The sequence below is a fragment of the Girardinichthys multiradiatus genome, chromosome 17, assembly GCF_021462225.1.
Source record: "Girardinichthys multiradiatus isolate DD_20200921_A chromosome 17, DD_fGirMul_XY1, whole genome shotgun sequence".
NCBI lineage: Eukaryota > Metazoa > Chordata > Actinopteri > Cyprinodontiformes > Goodeidae > Girardinichthys > Girardinichthys multiradiatus.
Genome location: NC_061809.1, coordinates 21,414,662 through 21,438,912, shown reverse-complemented (window position 1 = coordinate 21,438,912; position 24,251 = coordinate 21,414,662). Strand labels below are relative to the sequence as shown.

Here is a 24,251-nt window from a genome sequence, read left to right as displayed (position 1 = left end):
TTGGTTTGGAAAATAGAGTTAATGGTAATTTTGATGTCATTTATACTAGTTAGAATATAATAATGGATATCTCAAACTGTTATTGTTTGTCTAGTCACAATATAATTAGAGATATTGTAACTAATATGCTTAATCATAAATCAGTTTCAGATATCTGGAATATAAGTGTGGTAAGGACAATTTTATGTTAAAACGGCAGGGCAGGCTGTTTTAAATTAAGATCCAAGGGGAGTTATCAACGAGAAGGTTAGATATACTTGTAATATTCTAAAAAGAAATACCTATGAAATATTCCTGTAGTTTGTAACTGTGACGCTGCATATTTCTGGCCAGAGGTGGCGCTGCAGGGCGGAAGCGCCCGAGAGTCAACCGGAAATAAAGCAAAACCAAACCGAGTCTCTAAACAACATGGCCGCTCCCTTACAGCTGTCATGCCGAGCCGAGAAAATTGTTCGGTTTGGACTATTTTGACTTTTGTTTAAGTTTGTTCGTATTGTTTAAGCTGGTTGTGAGTGGGTTTCATTTGAAACTAGCTCATGTCCGCATCAAAGGTTGTTGGTATGGCCGCAGTCTTAAGAGGGAAGGTCAGGTCCGTGGTCTCTGTGAGCCGGGGACTGTCCACTCAGCAGCAGCCTGGATCTCTGGAGTCTCCCCCGGGCAGCCAGTTACCTGCAGAGCGTAGGCACAGAAAGGACCCCAGGGGTTGTTCCGTGCTTCTCTTCCCCGGACAGGGTAGCCAGTTTGTGGGCATGGGTAGAGGACTAACGAAGTATCCCAATGTGAAAGAGATGTTCTCCGCCGCGCAGAAGATCCTCGGCTACGACCTGCTGTCTCTGTGTTTGGAGGGGCCGGAGGAGGAACTGATGAAGACGGTGCACTGTCAGCCGGCGGTGTTCGTCACCTCTCTGGCTGCTGTGGAGAAGCTGCAGCATGAAAACCCAAAGGTCACAAACTTGATTAACTCTCACATCTGTTGGGCTTTCAACTCCAGATAAACACGCGAGAAAATAAATTTCAGTTACAACAATGTAGCTGTGATTCTTTTACAGGAGATGTTTGGTGTCTGATCTTAACATTACCAATATCTGAAATTACATTTTAAATATTTTTCAAATGAGTACCACTTTTATTCTTTATTCTTTTATTCTTTATTTTCTTCTTCAAAATTAGAGGGAACCTCTGCTTGGCCTTAACAGGCTGTTGCTGAAAAGCTCCCATCTGGTCAAAGAACACAGCTTTATTTAGAGCCACAGTAAATTTGAGCAAACCATGTTTACATTTGCAATGGTAGGCTTTAAAATGATTTATTTGGTTGTCATGTAAATAGTATCTAATGGTTGTTATGGAGACCTGGTGACTCAAAGATGCTGCTCTTTGCTGCAGTTCTCTAACCGCGAGCTTCAGAGATTATTTTTACCTTTCATACCGTCTTCCTTCCTGTGCATGTTATCAAAATAAAATGGTGTCCTCGTCCATCCTTGGTTATTACAGTTTTGGTTATTTTAAATGTTTGAGGTATTGCTCTGATTGTAGATTTGGGCAAGTTTAGGTTAGAAGTTATTTTCGTATATGTATTTTTTTGGCTAATGAAGATGAATGCACATCTGCCTCCTTTGAATGGTATATTATCTCGTCTTTCCTATTTTGAAGAGAGGCTAAGAGACACAAGCCTCTGTTTCACAACATATTTTCACCCATATTGTATCCAGGGATACATTTAACTGTATCCCTGGATCTGGCTGATCCACTTAAGCTGAACTTTAAAGTATGACTATTTTGAGCACTGTTTTAGTCAAATGAATCAGAGCTTGATGCAGTATGTGTTGTTTGAAACTGTAAATTATCACTTTATCAAAACAAAAAAAATATCTGTATTTGGCTCTGTTCCCTGCTTTCCTATGCTCTGTTATCAGCCTGTACTAAAGTTACTTAAATAGAAAATTAAGACATTTTAAAAGGAAACCAACTGAAAACGTTTGGTATTTCTTCTAAACAGAATTGTTGAGTCACCTAAAACCATTTGAGCTATTTGTTTTTTTTTTTCTGCCTAAACTGAACAAGCTGAGCTGCAAACATTACTGATACTTGTGTGTTTTGTGCTCCTGTCTCAACAGGCCATTGAGACGTGTGTCGCTGCAGCAGGTTTCAGCGTTGGTGAATTTGCTGCTCTTGTCTTTGCTGGAGCCATGACCTTTTCAGAAGGTAAGTCTCACATGTTTTGTGTCCACAGCTGGGATGATATGTAGAGTCTATTGAAGGGTTTATAAAGTTTTACCACCAGGAGAATAAAAGAATAGCTAAAGCTTAGAAAAGCCACATTTATTTCCTCCTGGTGTTCTTCTAGCTTTGTATGCAGTAAAGGTGCGTGCAGAGGCCATGCAGGAAGCCTCTGAGCTGGTTCCCAGTGGGATGCTGTCAGTCATCGGCAGACCTCAGGCTCAGTATAAATATGCCTGCCTTCAAGCCAAAGAGCACTGCAAGAGTCTAGGGATTCAGGAGCCTGTTTGCTCTGTGGCCAACTACTTATTCCCTGATGGCAGGGTTATTGCAGGCCACCAGCAGGTATGGAAACACTTCTAACTCACTCTGTTCAGCTTTAGATTTTCCGTCAGTGCCTTTGTGATGTTGTTTTGGGGGGTTTTTAGGCCCTGGACTTCCTCCAGCAGAACTCACAGCGTCTACAGTTCCTGAGGACCAAACCTCTCCCAGTTAGCGGGGCTTTCCACACCGAGCTGATGGCATCAGCTACCGAGCCCCTCAGAGAGGTGTTGCGGCAGGTGGAGGTCAGTCAGCTTCCTTAAACAATGGGCGTTATTTCCTTCACCTAACAGAACGTTCTGATCCCTCTCTGATGCTTTTTCTGAGACAGTTTCACCACATTTGCAGACATGTTAAAATAAAAATGAAAATATCCTAAGACCTTCTGGTTTCAAGAGGTGCTAAATGTTACTGTTTTAAGTGTATAAGAGCTTCAGTTATTAACAAAAAGAAAATCACATTTTTGGAGGGTTTAAAAGTATCTAATGAGTTGTAAAATAATGTTTGTCCTGCTGGTAAATTACAAACAAATGTTCTTCATCTTTTTAATTTGATTTAAACACATTTTTGTAAAAATAATGTAAAAATAAATAAAAAGCATAAAAATAAATGAAATAATTTGAATAAAAATGGAAACAAAAAATACTGAAATCAGAATACACAAAGGTTCCCTAAAACAAACAAGCGTTTCTTATTTAGGAAAGGGTAAACTTTACATGTCTGTGAGTCAAATATTCCTACTTTAAATTTGTTTAAAAAAATCTGTGCATGGGAGCGAAGAGCGGCATAGCCGTAGAGCTCGTGACCCTGGTGACCTCTGTTGCGTGTCTTCCCCCCTCTCCCCACCCCATTTCCTGTCTGGCCAAATAACAAAAATAAAAGCCACTAGTGCCACAAAATAAAACAAAAATCTGTACACAAAATTAACTTTTGCTGCTTTTATTCCCTGAGATGACAATTTAGTTTCTATTTTCTGCTTAAAAAAAAGATTGATTGAAGTCTGATCAAATATGCAGCATTGCTTCAGAAGTTGGACTTTTCTGCTCAGATATCATCATTTTTCTGACCAAATTCATATTTTATATTTGGGGATTTAAAAAGATTTAGAAAATAACCACACTCTGGTAAATATCGAGGATCATATATATATATACACATACAGGGGTTGGACAATGAAACTGAAACACCTGGTTTTAGACCACAATAATTTATTAGTATGGTGTAGGGCCTCCTTTTGCAGCCAATACAGCGTCAATTCATCTTGGGAATGACATATACAAGTCCTGCACAGTGGTCAGAGGGATTTTAAGCCATTCTTGCAGGATAGTGGCCAAGTCACTACGTGATACTGGTGGAGGAAAACGTTTCCTGACTCGCTCCTCCAAAACACCCCAAAGTGGCTCAATAATATTTAGATCTGGTGACTGTGCAGGCCATGGGAGATGTTCAACTTCACTTTCATGTTCATCAAACCAATCTTTCACCAGTCTTGCTGTGTGTATTGGTGCATTGTCATCCTGATACATGGCACCGCCTTCAGGATACAATGCTTGAACCATTGGATGCACATGGTCCTCAAGAATGGTTCTGTAGTCCTTGGCAGTGACACGCCCATCTAGCACAAGTATTGGGCCAAGGGAATGCCATGATATGGCAGCCCAAACCATCACTGATCCACCCCCATGCTTCACTCTGGGCATGCAACAGTCTGGGTGGTACGCTTCTTTGGGGCTTCTCCACACCGTAACTCTCCCGGATGTGGGGAAAACAGTAAAGGTGGACTCATCAGAGAACAATACATGCTTCATATTGTCCACAGCCCAAGATTTGCGCTCCTTGCACCATTGAAACCAACTTTTGGCATTGGCATGAGTGACCAAAGGTTTGGCTATAGCAGCCCGGCTGTGTATATTGACCCTGTGGAGCTCCAGACGGACAGTTCTGGTGGAAACAGGAGAGTTGAGGTGCACAATTAATTCTGCCGTGATTTGGGCAGCCGTGGTTTTATGTTTTTTGGATACAATCCGGGTTGGCACCCGAACATCCCTTTCAGACAGCTTCCTCTTGCATCCACAGTTAATCCTGTTGGATGTGGTTCGTCCTTCTTGGTGGTATGCTGACATTACCCTGGATACCGTGGCTCTTGATACATCACAAAGACTTGCTGTCTTAGTCACAGATGCGCCAGCAAGATGTGCACCAACAATTTGTCCTCTTTTGAACTCTGGTATGTCACCCATAATGTTGTGTGCATTTCAATATTTTGAGCTAAACTGTGCTCTTACCCTGCTAATTGAACCTTCACACTCTGCTCTTACTGGTGCAATGTGCAATCAATGAAGACTGGCTACCAGGCTGAAATAAAAATGCAATAAAGCCATTAGGTAAATAACAAAGTTTTAAGAATTTAAGTAAATGTCAGTATTTTATATTTGGACTGATTTCAACATTTTATGATTTACGTTTTTATAAATAATTGAAATCTAAATATTTATTTACTGTTTTATTTAAATTACATATATAAGTATTTAATACCAACTTATTCTTTTATTGAACTGTGACACTTTTGAGTCTCTAACAAAAACAGTCCGGTTTTTGAGATCCTGTAACTAATATTTAGTTTTTGTGCCTTTTGGTGAAATTTCAGCATTCAGTCTTCTTAAGTAAGAGTCTTTTTGCCTTGCAAAACTCCTCTGAACCTTCAGACTGTGAGGAGATCTCATGGTCATGGGCCTCTTCAGGTTACCCATAGATGTTTTGACATGTTTCCTTCTGAAGTCTAGTTCATCTGGACCAAAACTTGAAATTTCCCCTCACAGTCATTCTTTAGTAGAACTGGAAGTAGACTTAGACTCACTGTGATGCTGAAAAATTAAACCCGTCTTATTCTTTGTCTTTTTAGCAGATTTCTGAAGGTTTTGGGGCAAAACTGACTGGCAGGGTTGCTTCTGTTTTGTATGGTGTCCAAAAAGTTTAAGTTTGATTTCATCAGACCATAAAACAGAAGGTTTTGGGATATTTTAGCCAGACCTGGGTGGTTTTTTTTTTTTTGGAAGAAAAGTGTCTTGCAACCCTACTCTTCTGTCCGGACCTACAGGTCCTTCTCAAAATATTAGCATATTGTGATAAAGTTCATTATTTTCCATAATGTCATGACGAAAATTTAACATTCATATATTTTAGATTCATTGCACACTAACTGAAATATTTCAGGTCTTTTATTGTCTTAATACGGATGATTTTGGCATACAGCTCATGAAAACCCAAAATTCCTATCTCACAAAATTAGCATATCATTAAAAGGGTCTCTAAACGAGCTATGAACCTAATCATCTGAATCAATGAGTTAACTCTAAACACCTGCAAAAGATTCCTGAGGCCTTTAAAACTCCCAGCCTGGTTCATCACTCAAATCCCCAATCATGGGTAAGACTGCCGACCTGACTGCTGTCCAGAAGGCCACTATTGACACCCTCAAGCAAGAGGGTAAGACACAGAAAGAAATTTCTGAACGAATAGGCTGTTCCCAGAGTGCTGTATCAAGGCACCTCAGTGGGAAGTCTGTGGGAAGGAAAAAGTGTGGCAGAAAACGCTGCACAACGAGAAGATGTGACCGGACCCTGAGGAAGATTGTGGAGAAGGGCCGATTCCAGACCTTGGGGGACCTGCGGAAGCAGTGGACTGAGTCTGGAGTAGAAACATCCAGAACCACCGTGCACAGGTGTGTGCAGGAAATGGGCTACAGGTGCTGCATTCCCCAGGTCAAGCCACTTTTGAACCAGAAACAGCGGCAGAAGCGCCTGATCTGGGCTACAGAGAAGCAGCACTGGACTGTTGCTCAGTGGTCCAAAGTACTTTTTCGGATGAAAGCAAATTCTGCATGTCATTCGGAAATCAAGGTGCCAGAGTCTGGAGGAAGACTGGGGAGAAGGAAATGCCAAAATGCCAGAAGTCCAGTGTCAAGTACCCACAGTCAGTGATGGTCTGGGGTGCCGTGTCAGCTGCTGGTGTTGGTCCACTGTGTTTTATCAAGGGCAGGGTCAATGCAGCTAGCTATCAGGAGATTTTGGAGCACTTCATGCTTCCATCTGCTGAAAAGCTTTATGGAGATGAAGATTTCATTTTTCAGCACGACCTGGTACCTGCTCACAGTGCCAAAACCACTGGTAAATGGTTTACTGACCATGGTATCACTGTGCTCAATTGGCCTGCCAACTCTCCTGACCTGAACCCCATAGAGAATCTGTGGGATATTGTGAAGAGAACGTTGAGAGACTCAAGACCCAACACTCTGGATGAGCTAAAGGCCGCTATCGAAGCATCCTGGGCCTCCATAAGACCTCAGCAGTGCCACAGGCTGATTGCCTCCATGCCACGCCGCATTGAAGCAGTCATTTCTGCAAAAGGATTCCCGACCAAGTATTGAGTGCATAACTGTACATGATTATTTGAAGGTTGATGTTTTTTGTATTAAAAACACTTTTCTTTTATTGGTCAGATGAAATATGAGATAGGAATTTTGGGTTTTCATGAGCTGTATGCCAAAATCAGCCGTATTAAGACAATAAAAGACCTGAAATATTTCAGTTAGTGTGCAATGAATCTAAAATATATGAATGTTAAATTTTCATCATGACATTATGGAAAATAATTAACTTTATCACAATATGCTAATATTTTGAGAAGGACCTGTATATTCAGACGAGAGATCGTTAAACCCACCTGTATTGAAATTCCTGCAGCTTTAAACACCCCTCCCTTTCAGGTGCGACGACCCGAGATCAGCGTCTACTCCAACGTGGACGGCAAACGCTACATGAGCGAAAGTCACATGCGCCGCCAGCTGGTCAGGCAGCTGGTGTCGCCCGTGAAATGGGAGCAGACTCTGCACGAGATCTACGAGAGGACGCAGGGGGAGAGTTTCCCTCAGACGTACGAGGTCGGCCCCGGAAAGCAGCTGGGCGCCACACTACAGAAGTGTAACAGAAAGGCCTCTCAGTCGTACTCTTACGTGGATGTCACCACCCATTAAGAGTGGCTGTTCAGAAGTGAGGACTCTAATAAATACAGCTCTGCTGGAAAAGATCTTGTATTACTGTGTATTTAATAAAATCTTTTTAATAAACCAGCCAGTCGTCTTTTCTCATCTTAAAGTTTATTTGTAAGACATGAAAAAGGGCTTTTTAAAATCTGCAACAGAAAGTCCAGCTCCCGTCTTTTCATCACAAGCGAAGCTACATAATTTGTAAAAATATTGGCCTCTTAAACCAATCAGAAACTGCAAAAGACTGCAGGCCAGCAACAGTCCAATCATAAGAAACATTCTTTTTGACATCAGTGCAACTGCAAAACAGCCTTCCAGTGCTACAATGTTCTGGCAAGCTTTGTAGAAAATGCTTTGAAAAATAAATGAAAACCAATCTAAAGCTTCCTTAAGTTTGTGATTTTTTTCATTTCTAAAGGTGTTTGCAGTCAACATCAACACAGCTCATAGAAATAGTATAAATAGAAAGGTCAAAGTAAACAGCACAAACAAAAATCAGCATTAATTTTAACTCCTCTGCAAACAGATTTAGGCTTTCTCTTCCATCCACAGTGCACCAAAAATGCTTGCTGCAGTCACCAGTGCCACCATGAGTGCTCCTCTGGTCCAGCCAGGGCAGGTCAACGCTTTGAAACTGGATACCTGGAAAGTGAGGAAAATTATTTAAAAAAAACATGATTGTGCAATATTAAGGGAACATTCCTGGTTTTCCATTCACAGTTAGGACATCATATCCAAACCAGCTCTGTATATGGTCAGGTTTACTGGAAAATAATGTTAGTCGTGTGCACCTGTTTTTGAGAGGAAATTACCCGGGTTCGAATGTCTGCAATTCCATCTTGGACAGATGTCACATTCACGTGCAGCTGATCTAATCAGTTTCTAATCTGTTTCTTTCAAGGACAAAACCATTGATGGGGCTATGGTTTCCACTAACTTTATTTTTCTTAACTATAGAAAAGACTCCTTGGTCAGTTCTTTGTTTACCTGCATTTTTTTCCCGGATGGACCCATTGGGAACTCTACAGCTTATTATCTTCAGTGCTTTTTAGAATAGTAAGTAACATATGTTTGATTGTTTTTATTATCGGATGTTGAGATCATAAAAGTAAGTTTTTTAGAAGGCCACCACTGCAGAACATAAAGTTCATTTAGAATAAAATATCTGCTGCTATTTTTATTTGCTTTTTAAGATTCAACCAAACAATTTTTTTTTTGTAAAATGCTGGATTGAAGAACAGAGAATTACCCAGGCTGTGATTGTCTCTGCTCTGAGGTTCCCCTGCCCAGGTGTAGTGCTGACAATCCAGGCCTTTACAGGAGCCAACAGACCCTGAAAACCCCATAACTGACTGTGCAGATCCCTGTACATGGACAATAACAGATTACAGCCCAAAACATAAATATCTAACTGGAAATGTGAGATTTAACAAAAAAACGTGTTTTTCTACCTGTAGATGATCCGTGCCAGAGTCCGGGCAGGTCTCAGCAGGTTTAGAGGAGTTGGCGGCCAGTTTGGATCTCTCCTGGCAAAATCCTGGTCCAGATGGTCTCCGATTACAGCCAACTGCCGACCAATAACCCTCGCAGCCCTGTCATGGATCCTAAACCGGGTAAACAGAAAGGATTATTGTTTGCTGCTAACAATAAAACATCTTTAAAATACAATATTATGGAACATTTGATCAAAATCCACTTATGTAGTGTTTGTTATTGGTACAACACATCTTACATAATGTGTTTATATGGGACAATATGGTCAGGCTGTGTGTTGTCATAGGATCAGGGAGTGTCTGTAGTGTACCTGAGATTAACGTCCACCACCTCTCCAGGTCCAGCCTGGAGGGTCACGGCACGATTTGGGCGTCTGGTTTGCTCCACCATTGTGTTTTCTGAGAAGGAGCAACATTTTTACATGAGTTCATGTTTAATTGTTTCTATCAAACACCACATTAACAATGTAGGAGGGATAATGCCTGCACGTGATCATGTATTATCTCCACTGGACTTCTAACGTTCATAAACAAGCTGTGTAAACAAGAGAACATGTGACCAGGATGGGTGGCGCTTGTGTTACCAGGGAGAGAGTCCAGGTAAAAAAAAAAAAAAAAAGAGATCTGGAGTGGTGACTTCATCTTTCTGATGTCTACTGCTGCGTAACTGTTTTACTTTCCCAATTTTTAAAGCTGTTTATATAGAAAACTGGACCTTTAATAATACTATTATAATTGGACTTGTTAGATTTTGTTTGTTTGTAGGTTTTTTTAAGCTCCTGTGCGCACCTGAGTTGAGATCATACCTGTTGTTCTCATGCCCTTTCATGCAAATGACCCATTTCCATTACCCAAATCAACCAAACGGCTTTTTTCTCCTCAACAAGAAGAAATAAAGCATCACTCACCCCAGATAATCTCCCCTAAACTTCAAATATTTGCCTGTTTACAATTTTTAGACAAGTCTACTAAAAATGTATTTCTATATGTAAATGTGAAGTTGTATTAACTTCCCTTAGAGAAGTTTTTTTTTTTTTTTATACAGCAAAAATACCATAAGACTCCAACTTTATTGACCTCAACAAGGCCACAAATATTGTGCATTGGAAATAACTCCTGCAGTAGCTTACAGCAGTTTGCCTTATTGTCATAACAAAAAGATGAAGCCATCCTTCATACCTAAAGCAAACAAAGGTCTTTTGGAAAACCACACTTAACGCATTAGACATAAACCCTCCAACTAATAAAGTTGATCACTTCCACTTAAAAAAAACAGGTATGGCGTTTCATTTTGTAATACTGCTTTATTTTAATGTTTAACGAATGTAAATGCTCCCACCCAGACAGTAAACAGGTGCACCCAAAGTAAAAAAGAAAGTAAAAATACCTTTAATGTAGATTAAATTGGACGCCGCCCTGTAATAGATAATAAAGCCATTATGATCAGCACCTATAGTTAGTGATAAAATCAAATAAATCATCGAAATACGTTTGTACTTACAGCAGCGTCCTTTAATCTCGTTGCTCTCAGGTAACTGCTGCAAAATACAATTGGCCACACCTTTACCTGCTGTTATAAATGTTGACCGTTAGGGGGAGACAGAAACACCCGAATAGGACCTGTTGCGTCGCAGCAAATGATTATTTTGGTTAAATTTTAGGTGAGAAATAACTGGCTATATTAATATTTCTTTTTGAGACTTAAACCTTTTTTTGTATATAATCAAGAAAGAAAAAGTTTAGATATCCTCCAGAGTATCAGTTGAATTAAACTCATTCAGTTCAGTTCAGTTCAGTTTAGCTGGTTTAGTATAGCACAAATTCACAACAAATGTCATCTCAAGTCATTTCACAGGGCAAACAGATCTGATTTATAAAAGATATATAAAATCAGTCCAACAATATGAACAGATTCAAATTCTGTTGCAACATTTTTTGACTCTATGAGGAGTGACAACAGCAAATTGCGCCAGCACCGCTTTAATCCCGCAAGAGGGTATGGATTGTTGGATGGATTCCCTAAATAATACTGTATTACAACCCCAGAGGTTGGTAAAGTTGGAGAAAACTGTTCTCAAGTAAAAGAGGCATTACTTTAATTTATTTTAACTCAAGTAGAAGTAAAAAATAGTCATCCAAAAATATACTCAGGGAAGAGTAAAAAGGTATTTCGTAAAATGCAACTTAAATACTAAGTAACTGTTTGATCATGATATCTGATTTATTTTGTGCAAATGATGTAATCAGACAGAAAACAAACAAAGTTATGTGCAAATTATAATTATTATTGTTTTTAACTTTCATTTAACCAAACAAGTTATTAAGAACAGATTCTTATTTACAATAATGACCTGGCAGGAAGGGAGAAACACGAGTAAATCTGGCTGCACATCATAACAGCAATATTCAACTTAGCAATATAGCAATTTAAAAATTTTAATTAAAAACTGAGTAAAATTAAGTAACTTCATTATATGATAAAAAATACAGGCAGAGGAAACAAATTTCCAAATCTAGTTTTGTTCACAACATAAAGCTTTGTACTGTATTTGTGTTGTATTAGAACAGTGCAATGTACTTCCAGCGATAACAGTGTAATGTTTACTGTATGTTAATTTGACCTCTCAAAGGCAAAGTGGGCTCAAAAGTAAGAAAATAACATTAAAACAATGACGACTGTGTAGAAGCAAGAAGTCTCGCTTTAACATAAAGTGTAAATGTGTGTTTGTGTGGTGCATCTTTGGTTAAAACATGCTTGTTCTTTATTCAGTTAAGTAACTTGAGGAGGAAAGATTAGATAAAATTGTACTCCACTAAGATTACTTAAATAATACTCAAATAAAAGTAAAAAGTATGGTGCAGTAAAACTACTCCAGGAGAGTAAATATAAGTGCGTTAATCTAACTAGTTACCAACAGAGGTGGATTTAAAAACAATAGGTCTACCCCCATTGCAATCTGATCCTCTAAATGTCTTCCTACTTAGAGATTGTACCAATAATTTTACCTGGTTTACTTGATAAAAGGCAAAATGACAGCCTAAAAAAATGAGTGAATAAGCAATTCAAAATTAGGAGTTGTACAATTTCCAGTTTGAATCAGTTCAATAAAGCAAAAATATAAAAATGAAAGCATCAGTTGCTCCAACACATGACGAATTCAGCATTTTTTGGCGCTCTAGTCAACAGCCTGTTGTTAAAAATAGAAACAGTGAAATAGTGACCCCCGGTGGTACAACGTGGTAACGACAACCTGCAGTGACATCACTGCGTCCTCCGTTGCTAGGTTATTCTCCTAACGCAACATCTTAGTGTTTCTGAGACGCACCCTGTTCAAAACAAAAATATTAATCGCGAGATATTCCGCCATTTGTATAGAAATTGTTCAGCTTTTAGCATTAAGATATGTTTTCTTGTAGTTTGACCGTCTTGGGCGTTGTCGTCACTGCTTCACGTCGTCGGAATCAATAAGTGCGGCTACATTGGCTAACATGGAGGCGGCGTTTGCTCGCTAGCTTCAGCTCACGGTGATGCTGAACAGGCTGCTTGGCTGTGAAACTGTGTAACGACAGTCGGATGAGACTGCATCCCTAACCGGATGATGGGCGCCCAGCCTCTGCAGCAGTCCGGGGGGGATTCAGCAGCCTACTAACGGAGCCTGTCAGAGCAGCAGATGCTGATGATTGCCTGTTTTCTGCTACTGTTTTGCAGGTAGCTGAGCGAATATAAATCTTTAAGAGGATCCTAAATGATGTAATCCACTCATCCGATTGTGCATAAATATATATGCTTGTGAGCATTGAGCCAGTATGTCTGATATTTGTTTACATGTTGTTTTGAAGGCACCATGGCCGGGAAGGTGAAGTGGGTGACAGATATTGAGAAGTCAGTGCTCATCAATAACTTTGAAAAAAGGGAATGGGTTCAAGTGACAGAAAACGAGGACTGGAATTTCTACTGGTAGGTTCTCCCACCATATAACACACGACTCATGGAAAGCTTTAGCATCAAATAAAATATGTTTAAAATTATTAAATTCATTAACTCTTTATTGTGGTCAGAATAATCTCAAACTAAATTAATTACACAAATCCAACCTTTAATTAAAGCACATTTATTCAACCAGGAAAAAATATCCTGTGTTAAGAAACATTTTTTTTTCACTCAAAAATGTAATATAACATCAACATTTTAAATTGAATTATATTCTGTCTTTAAATATCTATTTCTATATACAGTCGTAGCGATAATCTCACTCAGAATGATAGAAAACAGCACATTTATACAGTGAAGAAGAAAATAAAAACCCATGATAAGAAATAATTGTTGCAAAAACAAAGTTATTGGCAGAACAAACAAATCTTCTATAATAATGTAACAGAGGCCCATTTAAAATTGTATTTATTATTATTTAAGTTGATTAAAAACTCAGGGAACTTTAAATTTAGTAATCCTTGACTTCCTTTCCCCTCAGGTCTAAATATGACCTGTTGTTCAAAATGGGAAAGACAAGAGAACACGCTTTTCAAGTAAGGAAGGAAAGAAACACAAAAAATAACTTCTGTAAACCTGCCCACATCTAAAATCTGAGCAAAAAACTCACTCTGTTTTTTTTTAAAAAAAAGCCAACCATTAATTTAACTACAATTGAACTGATCTGATCTCCTTTATTGTCATTGCACATAAAACACTGAAAGCAGGAAGCCTGGCATAAAAATAGAAAACAAATGGATAAACAAATGCAAACCTATCTTCAAGGCAAATTACATTTAAGTACATTAAAGATACATTAAAGTACTAATAGATTAAAAAATATATATATGGCAGATCTCTATTTGAAAAAAAAGGAAATATAACACATAAGTGAGGAAACAATCAGGGGTTAGGTATTAGTGCCAGACTTGTTGTAACTGCTAACTTAGGCATTATTTATTAATTCATACATTTCTTTTCAAAAGTTGATCAAAGAGTCGAGGAGCTTGTAAATATGTAAACCACAACTTCTGGTTTCCCTGAGTAATAAATTAGATGCCTTATCGCCCGATTTGTAATAACCACTTTCTAAAATGAGAAAGACAAGAGAACATGCCATTAAAGAAAGGCAGGAAATGGATGAAAATAAAGCTGCTCCGCCTAAACGTGGCGCTTTACACACAACAGCTATATTTAAACCACTTTTACAAAGCAAAATAATCCCAGATCAGGAAATAAATGTCTCATAAGGTCATCAGTGTCATTCTTATTAAAAAACAATTAAAAATGTGTACCATTTCATTTCTGTTTCTGTGAGGTTTAATACGAAGTGCCAGGCACACACTAGTATTAGCCACTCTTCAAAATGAGAAAGACAAGAGAATATACCATTTATTTTAATGTCTGACTTTCTTCTAAAAGTTTTAAGGGTTCTTGATCACATACTTTCCATTCTTTCTGAAGTTTGTTTAAAGTGTTTCTTTTTACTTTGGCTGCTTTTTTAACGTTTTATTTTAAGGACGTTTAAAAAGGGATAAATGTTAGTTTTATAAATGGAGTTTAGAGTTTATGCTTTCTGTTAGTAGAAAAAGTTAATTAAATATTATAATCAGCTGTTTAACTTTTCTAACCTGACTTCCTGAGTTTTTCCGTACCAACGTGTAGGATGAGCATCCAGACCATCAGGAACGTGTTCAGCGTGGACACCGGCTACCGGCTGTCAGATGAACAGTTGGTGAACCACTTCCCCAACCACTACGAGCTGACCAGAAAGGACCTGATGATCAAGAACATCAAGCGGTACCGCAAGGAGCTGGAAAAGGAAGGCAGTCCACTCGCAGAGAAAGATGAGAACGGGAAATACATTTATCTAGGTACTCTGCCCAAGAGGTTTATTTATGTCCAGTAGAAGTGAACCCTGATGTTGCCCAGCTGATGTTTTCTTTTCTTACTTCCTTGTGTAGATTTTGTTCCTGTGACTTTCATGCTCCCTGCTGATTATAATTTGTTTGTGGAGGAGTTTCGCAAGAATCCTTCCAGCACCTGGATCATGAAGCCCTGCGGGAAAGCCCAAGGCAAAGGCATCTTCCTCATCAACAAGCTGTCGCAGATTAAAAAGTGGTCACGAGACAGCCGCACCTCAACGTAAGTTGAGAAACACGTTCTATTTACGCTAGGGGTCGAACAAAGAGACCAAGGGAATTGTAATCATTATATTCTCAGTGGATGTTGCTGCTGATCCTTAGCTCCATCCTGCCTCCAGGTTTGTTGCAGCATCCAGCGGGAAAGAGGCTTATGTCATCTCTCTGTACATCGACAATCCTCTGCTGATAGGAGGGAAGAAGTTCGACCTGCGGCTTTATGTCCTAGTGACAACATATCGGCCTCTGAAGTGCTACATGTAAGCGCAGAGTACCTTTCAGAACTTTATATCCTGTTTATGCATCAATAATTTACTCAAGAAATGACAGGCTACTCAATAGATGATAAATATGCATTAGAATAAGTCAATTGGTGTGGCTGCTGCTTGTATTTGCCCAGAAATACGTTGTTTATTGATCTCTCAGGTACAAGTTGGGCTTCTGCCGGTTCTGCACGGTGAAGTACACACCCAGCACCAGTGAGCTGGACAATATGTTTGTGCACCTCACTAATGTGGCCATCCAGAAACACGGGGTGAGTTGTCATCAGAAGGGATAACATTTTAGCCAAGTTAGACTTTAGTGAACTAAGAAGCACTGATCAGTTGCTTCTGCAGAAATTAGACTCAGATATTAAAAACTGTAGTACTGTCACTTTAATTAGAAGCTGTCAGAGGTATAAATTTTTGTCTTGCTAGTGTTTAAGTTCCACAAAACTACAATACTAATATAAAGCTAAGCTGCAGTCAAAGGAAAACTACTGTAAGTAGTTATTGAAGTAGTTGTTTTATGTATGACCTTACCAGTCTCTCTCATTGCTTTTGAGCAATCCTCTTTTTTTTTTGCAACATTGCTTGATTGCTGTTGGATAGATGGCTCAAATCAGCTCTCCTCCACCACCGTGCCTAAAAGTCTGTTTGAGGTGTTTATTCTGTTGTGGTGAGTTTGATTTCCACCAAAATCTCTAGTGTGGTTTTATCTGTCCAATGGAGATTATTCAAGAAATCCTGTAGTTGAATCAGATGGATGTCTTCTAGTTGTGCCTCCATACTCTTGTTCAAGAGTAGGGGGTGTATCTTGGCAACCCAAACAAGTGATGCTTGTTCAGTCTTTTTCTAATTGCCCTGTCCATGGCATACACAGTTAACTTGCTAACTGAGGCCTGTAGAGAATGAGATGAGGTATTTTGTTTTTTGCTATTTCTCTGAGCATTACCTGACCTTGAGGTGAGTTTGGTGGGACACCCTCTCCTACCAAGGATAGCAGCTCTCTTAAATTTTTTCTACTTGTGCATAATGTAATGGGTGGGAACCATAGCTGTTTTAAGGTCATTGCTGATGTGTTTCCGACTTTGCATTGTGCTATTGCACATCTGTTTTCTTCAGATCAGGAAACTGCTTAAGCTTCTGCTTTTCAAGGCAGTGACATGATCTGAGGCTCAGATAATAAAGTGCTTTATCTAGGAACAACTGGCTACTACTTTCTCTCCTAAATCCCATGGAAGCCGGGATAATAGACTAGTTTCCCGTGACTAAAAATACATCAGTACTACTTCCTGGTAATTCTAAGGCCATGATATTTCTTTTTGTCAGGTGAATCTTTACAAAAAGCATCAAATTTGTAGTTTGACTGAGTGTTTTCCTACAGGATGACTACAACCACGTTCATGGGGGCAAGTGGACAGTCAGTAATCTTCGCCTTTACCTGGAAAGCACAAGAGGAAAGGAGGTGACAAACCGGCTGTTTGACCAGATCCACTGGATTGTGGTGCAGTCACTAAAGGGTGTTGCAGTACGTATATGAATGAATGAGCTACGTTGATTGTTTCTGATTTTTCTGGTTATGTATTCTCTAATTCAGAAACTTTGCTGGTTATACTTGAAATGCATTTGTCTAATAATTATAACCTCTGACAGTCTTTAGATTTTCTCTTTAAACCCAAAGCTTTGTAAAGGTTTTCACAACCCTTTCACTGTTTCACATTTTGTCACTTTACAACCACAAATGTCATTGTGGTTTAATGTTAACGTTATGCATAATTGTGACGTGGAAGGAATACATGCTCCTCAAAATATTTTACCATTAAAAATCCTAAAAGTGTGCAAAGGTTGTGGTGCAACTGTAAACCCACTGAAACATGTTGAGCTGACCTTGCCCGGCCTCAAGGACAACACTAATCAGGTATAAGGCCCAGGTCAGGTCAGGTCAGGTGGGACAGTGTGCTGACAGTCATGCACTCCACAAATCCAGCGTTAATGGAATATTAGAAGAAGAAAGCTATTAAAGCCATAACAAACCCATTTTAAAGGGGGCTGGTTGCAAATTGACCCCACACTTTACAGATTTTGCTTTGAAACAGCCTTTGAAAGTCTGAAAGCATCCTTTTTCTTACTCCTTCAAATAAAGCTCTACTTTGTGTTGGTCCATCACATTAAACCACCATGAAATACAGTGACGTTTATGGTTGTAGTGTGGCAAAATCTGAAAAAATGAACACTTTTGCAATGTATATGTTTATTATTCACTCTTTTGCCACTGGGGAAGTATTGCAACTGATTTGAGAGAGCTCACTCTGAGAGCTGTAAAGCCACCTTTAGGTCTTTGTATTGTTTTTAGCCCACAGGACGCTAAACCTGATGCACACTTCCTTTTTTACCTAAGTGTTCTTACTCACTTCCCCTCAAAGGTATCAAAGCATCTGCTGCATTGTGTGCTAATAGGTTGATGTATTTATACTCTGATCATTTGCTGATACCCTCCCCTGATGAATCAATAAGAGGTGCACTGAAAAAATGTATTCGCTTTCCTAAATCGCTCTCTTTTTTCCCTTCTCATTAGCCTGTGATGAACAATGACAAGCACTGTTTTGAGTGTTACGGGTATGACATCATTATCGACGACAAGCTAAAACCATGGCTCATTGAGGTGAGTCATTTCCCCAAGCTAGTCACACTAAAGTACTTTCTCCCGTAAGCCCCAGACAATTCCTGAAACCTAAAATCCTCCAGTTTCTTTAAGTAAACTGTAGATTGAGTTTTTTCCTGCAATAAACACTCCAGTTAAGTCTGACATTAAGCAAAAATTCAATACATTACTTAACAGTAACTCATTTTCTTCTGCTTGTTGGTGAGAAGCTGTAACTGTCTTTAGGGTACGTTGTAGCTAAAAGAAAATACTAGAAAGAAACTGGCAGGTACTGGCTATTAGTTAGCGGTGACCTCGTAATGAGTCGTATTTTACTGCACTCATTCTGACAGCTGCATATTGTGCTGCTGGGTTTCCTAGGCTGGGTCTGAGTTATTTCTGTTAGTAGACACTGATCTCATCTATTTTCAGCAACACAAAGTTGGTTGTAGGGCAAAAACGTTCCTCTGGGAGGAAACTCAGCCGGTCTGCTCATTAGTCCTGTTTGTTGGGAAGTATGAATGTAAAGCTCTGTGACAAACGGTGAACTGTGCAAAAGTTTTTAACCACCTCTTCTTTGTACTTTGCATCCAAGCAGGTTTCAGCGTCCAGGGTAGCAAGGCCACAAGCATGAAAAAAAGTTGCTAGAATGTTTTATTTTGGTTTAATGCAAGTTCAGTGCTTTCAGATTTCGTGGACCCACGTAGTGTTTTACTCACAGTCGAAGATAATATGGCCGTACATTGCAGCTGGGTAATAATATGTTGGTTTGTATTGGATTTGCAGCTTTTCGATTTTAAATTAAGCAAGTATTTCAGAGTATCCTTTGGACTTTTTTTGATGATCTCTAGTTGACTTGTTAAACCAGGGCTGAATTATTCTACCCTGATTACAGATTCTTTAAAACCCACTAGATGATTTCTAAAGGATTTTTTTTTTTTTTATAAAATCCACAATTTTTCTGAAATCTGCTGTGTTTTGCAGAGTGAGCTGCCTCAGGGGAGTGGGTGTGGGTTGGGTTATGTGTGAGGCAGCTGGGGGCTCATCCAGGGTGCCATTCCTGCTAGACACACCACTGCTTCCAAGCGTCTTGTAATCTTTTAAAGTGATCTTGTCCAACGGTTCTTCAGGCAGTCTGTTCTCAGGTTAGCTCCTCATTCACTCATTGTATGGGGTCAAGATTCCCAATTATTTTTGTCATTGCAACCGGGATTCATCTTTTTCCGCACTTATTGGCACCCCAACTGTGTGAAAAGCCTTAAAATAAACCGAACAAATCACATATTCAGTCAAATTAATGTAAAGTATACAAAACCGAAGCATGGTTTTTTTATTTGACCAGGGTTTCGAGAATTTTCTAATCAGTAATCTATGATTTCTAATATGCTAATATCGGGACATTTACATGGAAATCTGGGGGCCTCTGTCAGAAAACTGAAAATGGATCATGATTTGGTCTTTCTGCATAATAATGGTCCAAGACAAGAGCTTAAATCAACAAATAAGCAAGGGATGAGGGTCTTGTATCAAAATAATTTATTTAATAATCTATTTATACATAAGTTTCCCATTGGATGCCACCTCTATAAAACAGTATATGAACATTGTGTCCTCATGCCTTCAATCAAGTTAAAAATAAAGGACAAAAAACTATAGGATTTATTTATTTAACAGTTGTTTGATTAGTCATTGCATATTTATATAATTTCCTTTTACATTCAGTATAGCGGCAGTAAGAATCCAAACAGGTTTCGCTTGGAGCCTGCATTACATTATTTATCGCTACCCATTAGCTGTGAACACATTCAGGGTTTATTACAATCTAGTTCAACCCTTGTTCTTCAGTGTTAATGTAAAACTTGTGGTGTTTATGAACCTTAGGTTAACGCCTCCCCGTCGCTGACCTCCAGCACAGCCAATGACCGCATACTGAAATACAACCTCATCAACGACACGCTCAACATTGTCACGCCCAACGGGGAGATCCCAGACTGCCGCTGGAATCGCAGTCCGCCCAGAGAAGCCCTGGGGAACTACCAAGTCCTGTGAGTGACTTTAATACAGATACCATCACCTAGTTAAAGAAACTCCCATGGAGGATAAAGACAGCCATCTGGAGCGTGGTTTTGGGTTTTATAGATGGTTCTGATGTGTGAATCCTCTATTTGCCAGCTTGGTGTTGTGGTGGGGTCTGTTGGAGCCGAACAAAAGGAAGATTTTAACTGGAAAAATGGTTGAACAGAATATTTCTCACAGAATCATTTTAAATATCAGTCTGTCTCTGAACGAGGCATAATGTTGGTTTGTACTGTGCTTTAATTTCATTTTATGGATATTTAATGTTTGGCTTTTCCAGATTTAATAATTTTTCTAAATATTGTTTACTGACGATTTGTTTCTCATTTCCTTCCTTGTGCATATTATGTTTTCAAAGAAAAACGCTTTTGAGTTTGTTCCCAGACTAACATCTTTTTAGGTCTATCATTTTATTTTAGTTTTGACCGACCGGGCTTTTTCTGTAATGCAGTACTGCCCCTCCTCCACATATTGCTGCACACTGTCCCTGGACACTGAGCAGCATTTTTGTTAAGTAGCCAACTGCAGGGTGACTAATATCCGCTCATTATTCCCTTAGTCTTAGTCTATATAGAGCTGAATGACAACAAGATATAATATTCTTCTGCTAAATTTTGCATTTAATTTGTTTATTCTATAGTTTTGCTTAAGTCTGTGTGTTAAAATGATCAATAAATATTGTGAATGATGGTTTTCTAACCGCAATCCGCTATATGTTGTTATTTTAATTCAATTCAATTTGGTTTATTAATATAGCGCAGAGACAAACAGCTCCATTTCATTTCCATATAAATATAGAATCAATACACAATAAATCAAATTCATATCATAATAGATTCAACAGAACATAGTCCAGTAATAGTCTAAATGTAAGCAAGACAGTCTAATTTAGTTTAAAATGCCAACTGCTCAAAAAGTATCTATTTGTGGAAGCCCAGCCAGTCGCACCGAGTGGTTGACTTTGCAGCGATGCCTCTTTCTGAGCCAGCATGTGGCAACAGTGGACAGATCATTGCATTGACATGTTGATTTTGCAGCAATACTTCCTCCTGAGCCATCGTGTGTCAACAGTGGAAAGGAACCCCCTTTTTAGCAGCAGTGGGAAGAGATTGTGCTTGTTTCTGTTTCATTAGTTACATAATGTTTTACCTTTTTGTTTAACATTTTTCTTAAATACCATAAGAGCGTTAGTTTTACACCAAGTTGTCATACCAAGAAACCTCATACAGTCATATGCTTAGTCCATATTGGATTTTAGCTGTGTTGATTAAGCAGAGGATTAGGCAGAAATTGTCATTGCACCCCTTACTTTCTTACTATGTTGTATTGCTAAAAGTCTCAGCTAATCTGATCACAAACTAAATATTCTCAGGTCGCACTTACATGGACTACAGACTGATAACTCTGTAGTCTTTTGGATAAGCACCTTTCCTCTGAAGTAGTGAGGAACCTCTGTCTGTTAGCATGGCAGTCGTTGACAATACAATGGTTGGACTACAGTAATGAATGGGTGTTGTCACAACCCTTCGATATCAGTTGGTAGAGCGGAGGACTGTAGTGAGCAAATCAGTAATCCTTAGGTCGCTGGTTCAAATCCGGCTCGAAGGAGTTGACTTTTGGGCCAAAGGTTGAAATAGAAACGGATGGTAGATGTGCTTTATATCGGCATTGTAGGATGAAACCCGAATTCGTAAATATTTCGGTTAGGCTCCTTGCTTACACACTCCATGTCAAAGCAAACAGAGGAGGAAACCGGATCTCAGTCGTGCTGTTTGTTTTCCATCAGGTATGACGAGGAGCAGGCCCAGAGCGAGAACGCTGAGCGTGACCTGCGGAGCCGCTCGGGTCAACTGCTGGGATCAAAGGGCACAAAGGCGAGTGCTGGCGCCCGTCCCACTACAGCCACATGGAAGTGAGGTGGTGTTACCGACTCGGATTGCCTTCCTCTGCTTTACAATGGGTCTGAACGAGTATGAGGGACCAAACAAGGACCACCCCCGTCTTCATTTCTCTGACTGTGGCTCACCTTTGTTTATAATGTAGAATAATCAGTAATGTTTAACAGCTGGTGACTGTTTGTAGGAAATATGCTCATGACACTGATGATCAACAACTTGAACTATGCATGATTGTCAATTACTTGCACCTAAACCTGATCTGCAAAAAAGGGTGCTAACAAAGAGGAGATTATGTCTGAAGATGAGAGACTAAGCTTGAATGCAATTGATTTTAAAGTTAAGAGGTTTATATGCAGAATTAGAATTGCTAAATGTTTATAGATCCCAAAATGTTTTTTAAATTCTCATGCATTAAAAGGAGTGTATTCAGTGCGGAACACCGCACTTTATTTATTTTTTAAATTTAGACTTAAGTGTTGGCAATACCTTTCATTTTGCATTTTGATCACTTAAATATGCATTACATCACAGATCTTATAGAAATGTATGTACTTAGAATGCACTTGATACATTGTTATGGGGCCTTTATGGAGCACAGATGATTAATGAAAATCCATTTTTTTAAACTCAATAGGGGCAGAATAATACCAGAAACAAAAGTTGTTTTATTAGACAAAGAACAAGACAAGAACGTTTGGGCAAAAGTGAAGCTTTTTCTACCCAGGAATGATTTCAAACAACCCAAAACAATGATGGTAAAGATTACATTTCAAATTTAAGTCATTAGATAACTGCTTTGATAGATTATTTGAAATTTGTGAAATCAATGATTGAAGCAGGCCATTCTAATATGTCATTCATCCTGCCTTGGAAAAGAAACACATTATTTGTTTTTTGAAAGTAAATGTTTATTGGTGTGCTGATTACAATATGAGCATTCTTCTCATTTTTATGTGAACACAATTTTGTTTCTTCTTAAATCTTACATTTTAATGTTGTCACACTATTCTAAAGACCCCTAAAGCCATTGATGGATGTAATTGCATTGATCAGAGGTCAGATTATTCAAAACAACCACTTTTGCGTCATTGCTCACAGAGCTGCTACCACACGCACAGCAGCATATCAAGATGTATTAATCATTGGGAGCGATGGCGGTGCGGGGGTACAGTGCACGACCCACGTACGGAGGCCTTAGTCCTTGATGCAGCCTGTCATGGGTTCAAGTCTCAGCCTGTTGACCTTTGCTGCATGTCTTCCCCTCTCTCTCCACCCTATTTCTGATCAGTTGACTCTTAAAATAAAAGCCACCAGTGCCACAAAAATAAAAAAAGATGTATAAACTGTTAAGTTGTGATCTCTAATCATAAATTCCCACGGCACGTAAGGCATGAGCTGCACATCCACCTGTGTGGTTAAATTTAGTGAGAGATTGGGGACATTTTCACAGTTAAAGGAACTGGGTAAACCCCTGACTTGGTTCCCACTGCTGGTTTTCATTAACGTGATCACAAACAGTGCATCTCATAACACTACCTGTTTGCAGCCAGGAGCTGATTCTGAACAAGTTGTTTTATTGTTTTTCTCTGTGCCAAGAAAGATTTCATTGTAAGGTTTAAAAAAAAAAAAAGATTTTTGCTCAAATTTGGGTAAACTGGTGCTTTAAAATGTGGTTTATTTAAATTTTTTGTTGAAGCTCTTTAATTGAAAAAAGTGAAAATTTAATTTGGCTATGAAAATATGCATTTAAATAAAGCTGTGGTCAGATTTGAGTTTTAGTTAGTTTTATCTGTAGAAGTGTGTCTTATTTGTAGAGGTTGAGGTTGATGCAACAATTTAAGTCTCCTTACTCTAAAACTAGTTGCGTTTTTGGAGTGTTTCTAAGCGGAGTGCATGTTTAAACAATGTTGGTTTCTTTTGGCATGCACATTTAAGCCCGTTTGTTGTCTAATTTGCAATATTGTTTACCCTCCTCTGTGCCACCAAGATTTTGATTGCCTTTATATATCTATTTAAGATCCTTGGGGCATTCATCTTGATAAACATTGTTTTCTCTGATTTAATTATACAGAAAATGTAGGTGATGCTGAAGTGTATTTCCATAAAGATTAGAAGGTTACTTGAACGCTGCATTGTGAACAGGAACAGATTTAGTCTGCCAGTGACTGACGGCATGACAACAAATAT

At 38.9% G+C, this 24,251-nt stretch overlaps 3 protein-coding genes across 4 annotated transcripts; 2 read left to right on the top strand and 1 right to left on the bottom strand.

The window, feature by feature from the left end:
- Positions 1-372: 372 nt before the first annotated feature.
- mcat (malonyl CoA:ACP acyltransferase (mitochondrial)) lies at positions 373-7,666 on the top strand. Its single transcript, XM_047390136.1, has 5 exons — positions 373-944; positions 2,115-2,202; positions 2,345-2,562; positions 2,646-2,783; positions 7,304-7,666. Exons 1-5 carry the CDS (start codon positions 537-539, stop codon positions 7,568-7,570), a joined length of 1,119 nt encoding a protein of 372 aa, XP_047246092.1. The 5' UTR covers positions 373-536; the 3' UTR covers positions 7,571-7,666.
- Positions 7,667-7,674: 8 nt separating this feature from the next.
- On the bottom strand, positions 7,675-10,656 carry bik (BCL2 interacting killer). Its single transcript, XM_047390137.1, has 6 exons — positions 10,577-10,656; positions 10,463-10,491; positions 9,387-9,474; positions 9,034-9,186; positions 8,832-8,946; positions 7,675-8,224 (listed from the first exon to the last, which is right to left on the bottom strand). The coding sequence occupies exons 3-6, from the start codon at positions 9,464-9,466 to the stop codon at positions 8,111-8,113; spliced, it is 462 nt and encodes a 153-aa protein (XP_047246093.1). The 5' UTR covers positions 9,467-9,474; positions 10,463-10,491; positions 10,577-10,656; the 3' UTR covers positions 7,675-8,110.
- A 1,659-nt stretch (positions 10,657-12,315) lies between these two features.
- Positions 12,316-23,836, top strand: ttll1 (tubulin tyrosine ligase-like family, member 1). Of its 2 annotated transcripts, none has more exons than XM_047390133.1 (10): positions 12,316-12,784; positions 12,916-13,033; positions 14,711-14,919; positions 15,010-15,190; positions 15,309-15,446; positions 15,613-15,721; positions 16,834-16,977; positions 18,025-18,111; positions 19,972-20,135; positions 21,953-23,836. In XM_047390133.1, the coding sequence occupies exons 2-10, from the start codon at positions 12,921-12,923 to the stop codon at positions 22,080-22,082; spliced, it is 1,275 nt and encodes a 424-aa protein (XP_047246089.1). In that variant the 5' UTR covers positions 12,316-12,784; positions 12,916-12,920; the 3' UTR covers positions 22,083-23,836. The 2 variants fall into 2 exon arrangements, with proteins under 2 accessions (XP_047246089.1, XP_047246091.1); XM_047390135.1 differs by having other exon boundaries at positions 12,316-12,826.
- Positions 23,837-24,251: the final 415 nt, after the last annotated feature.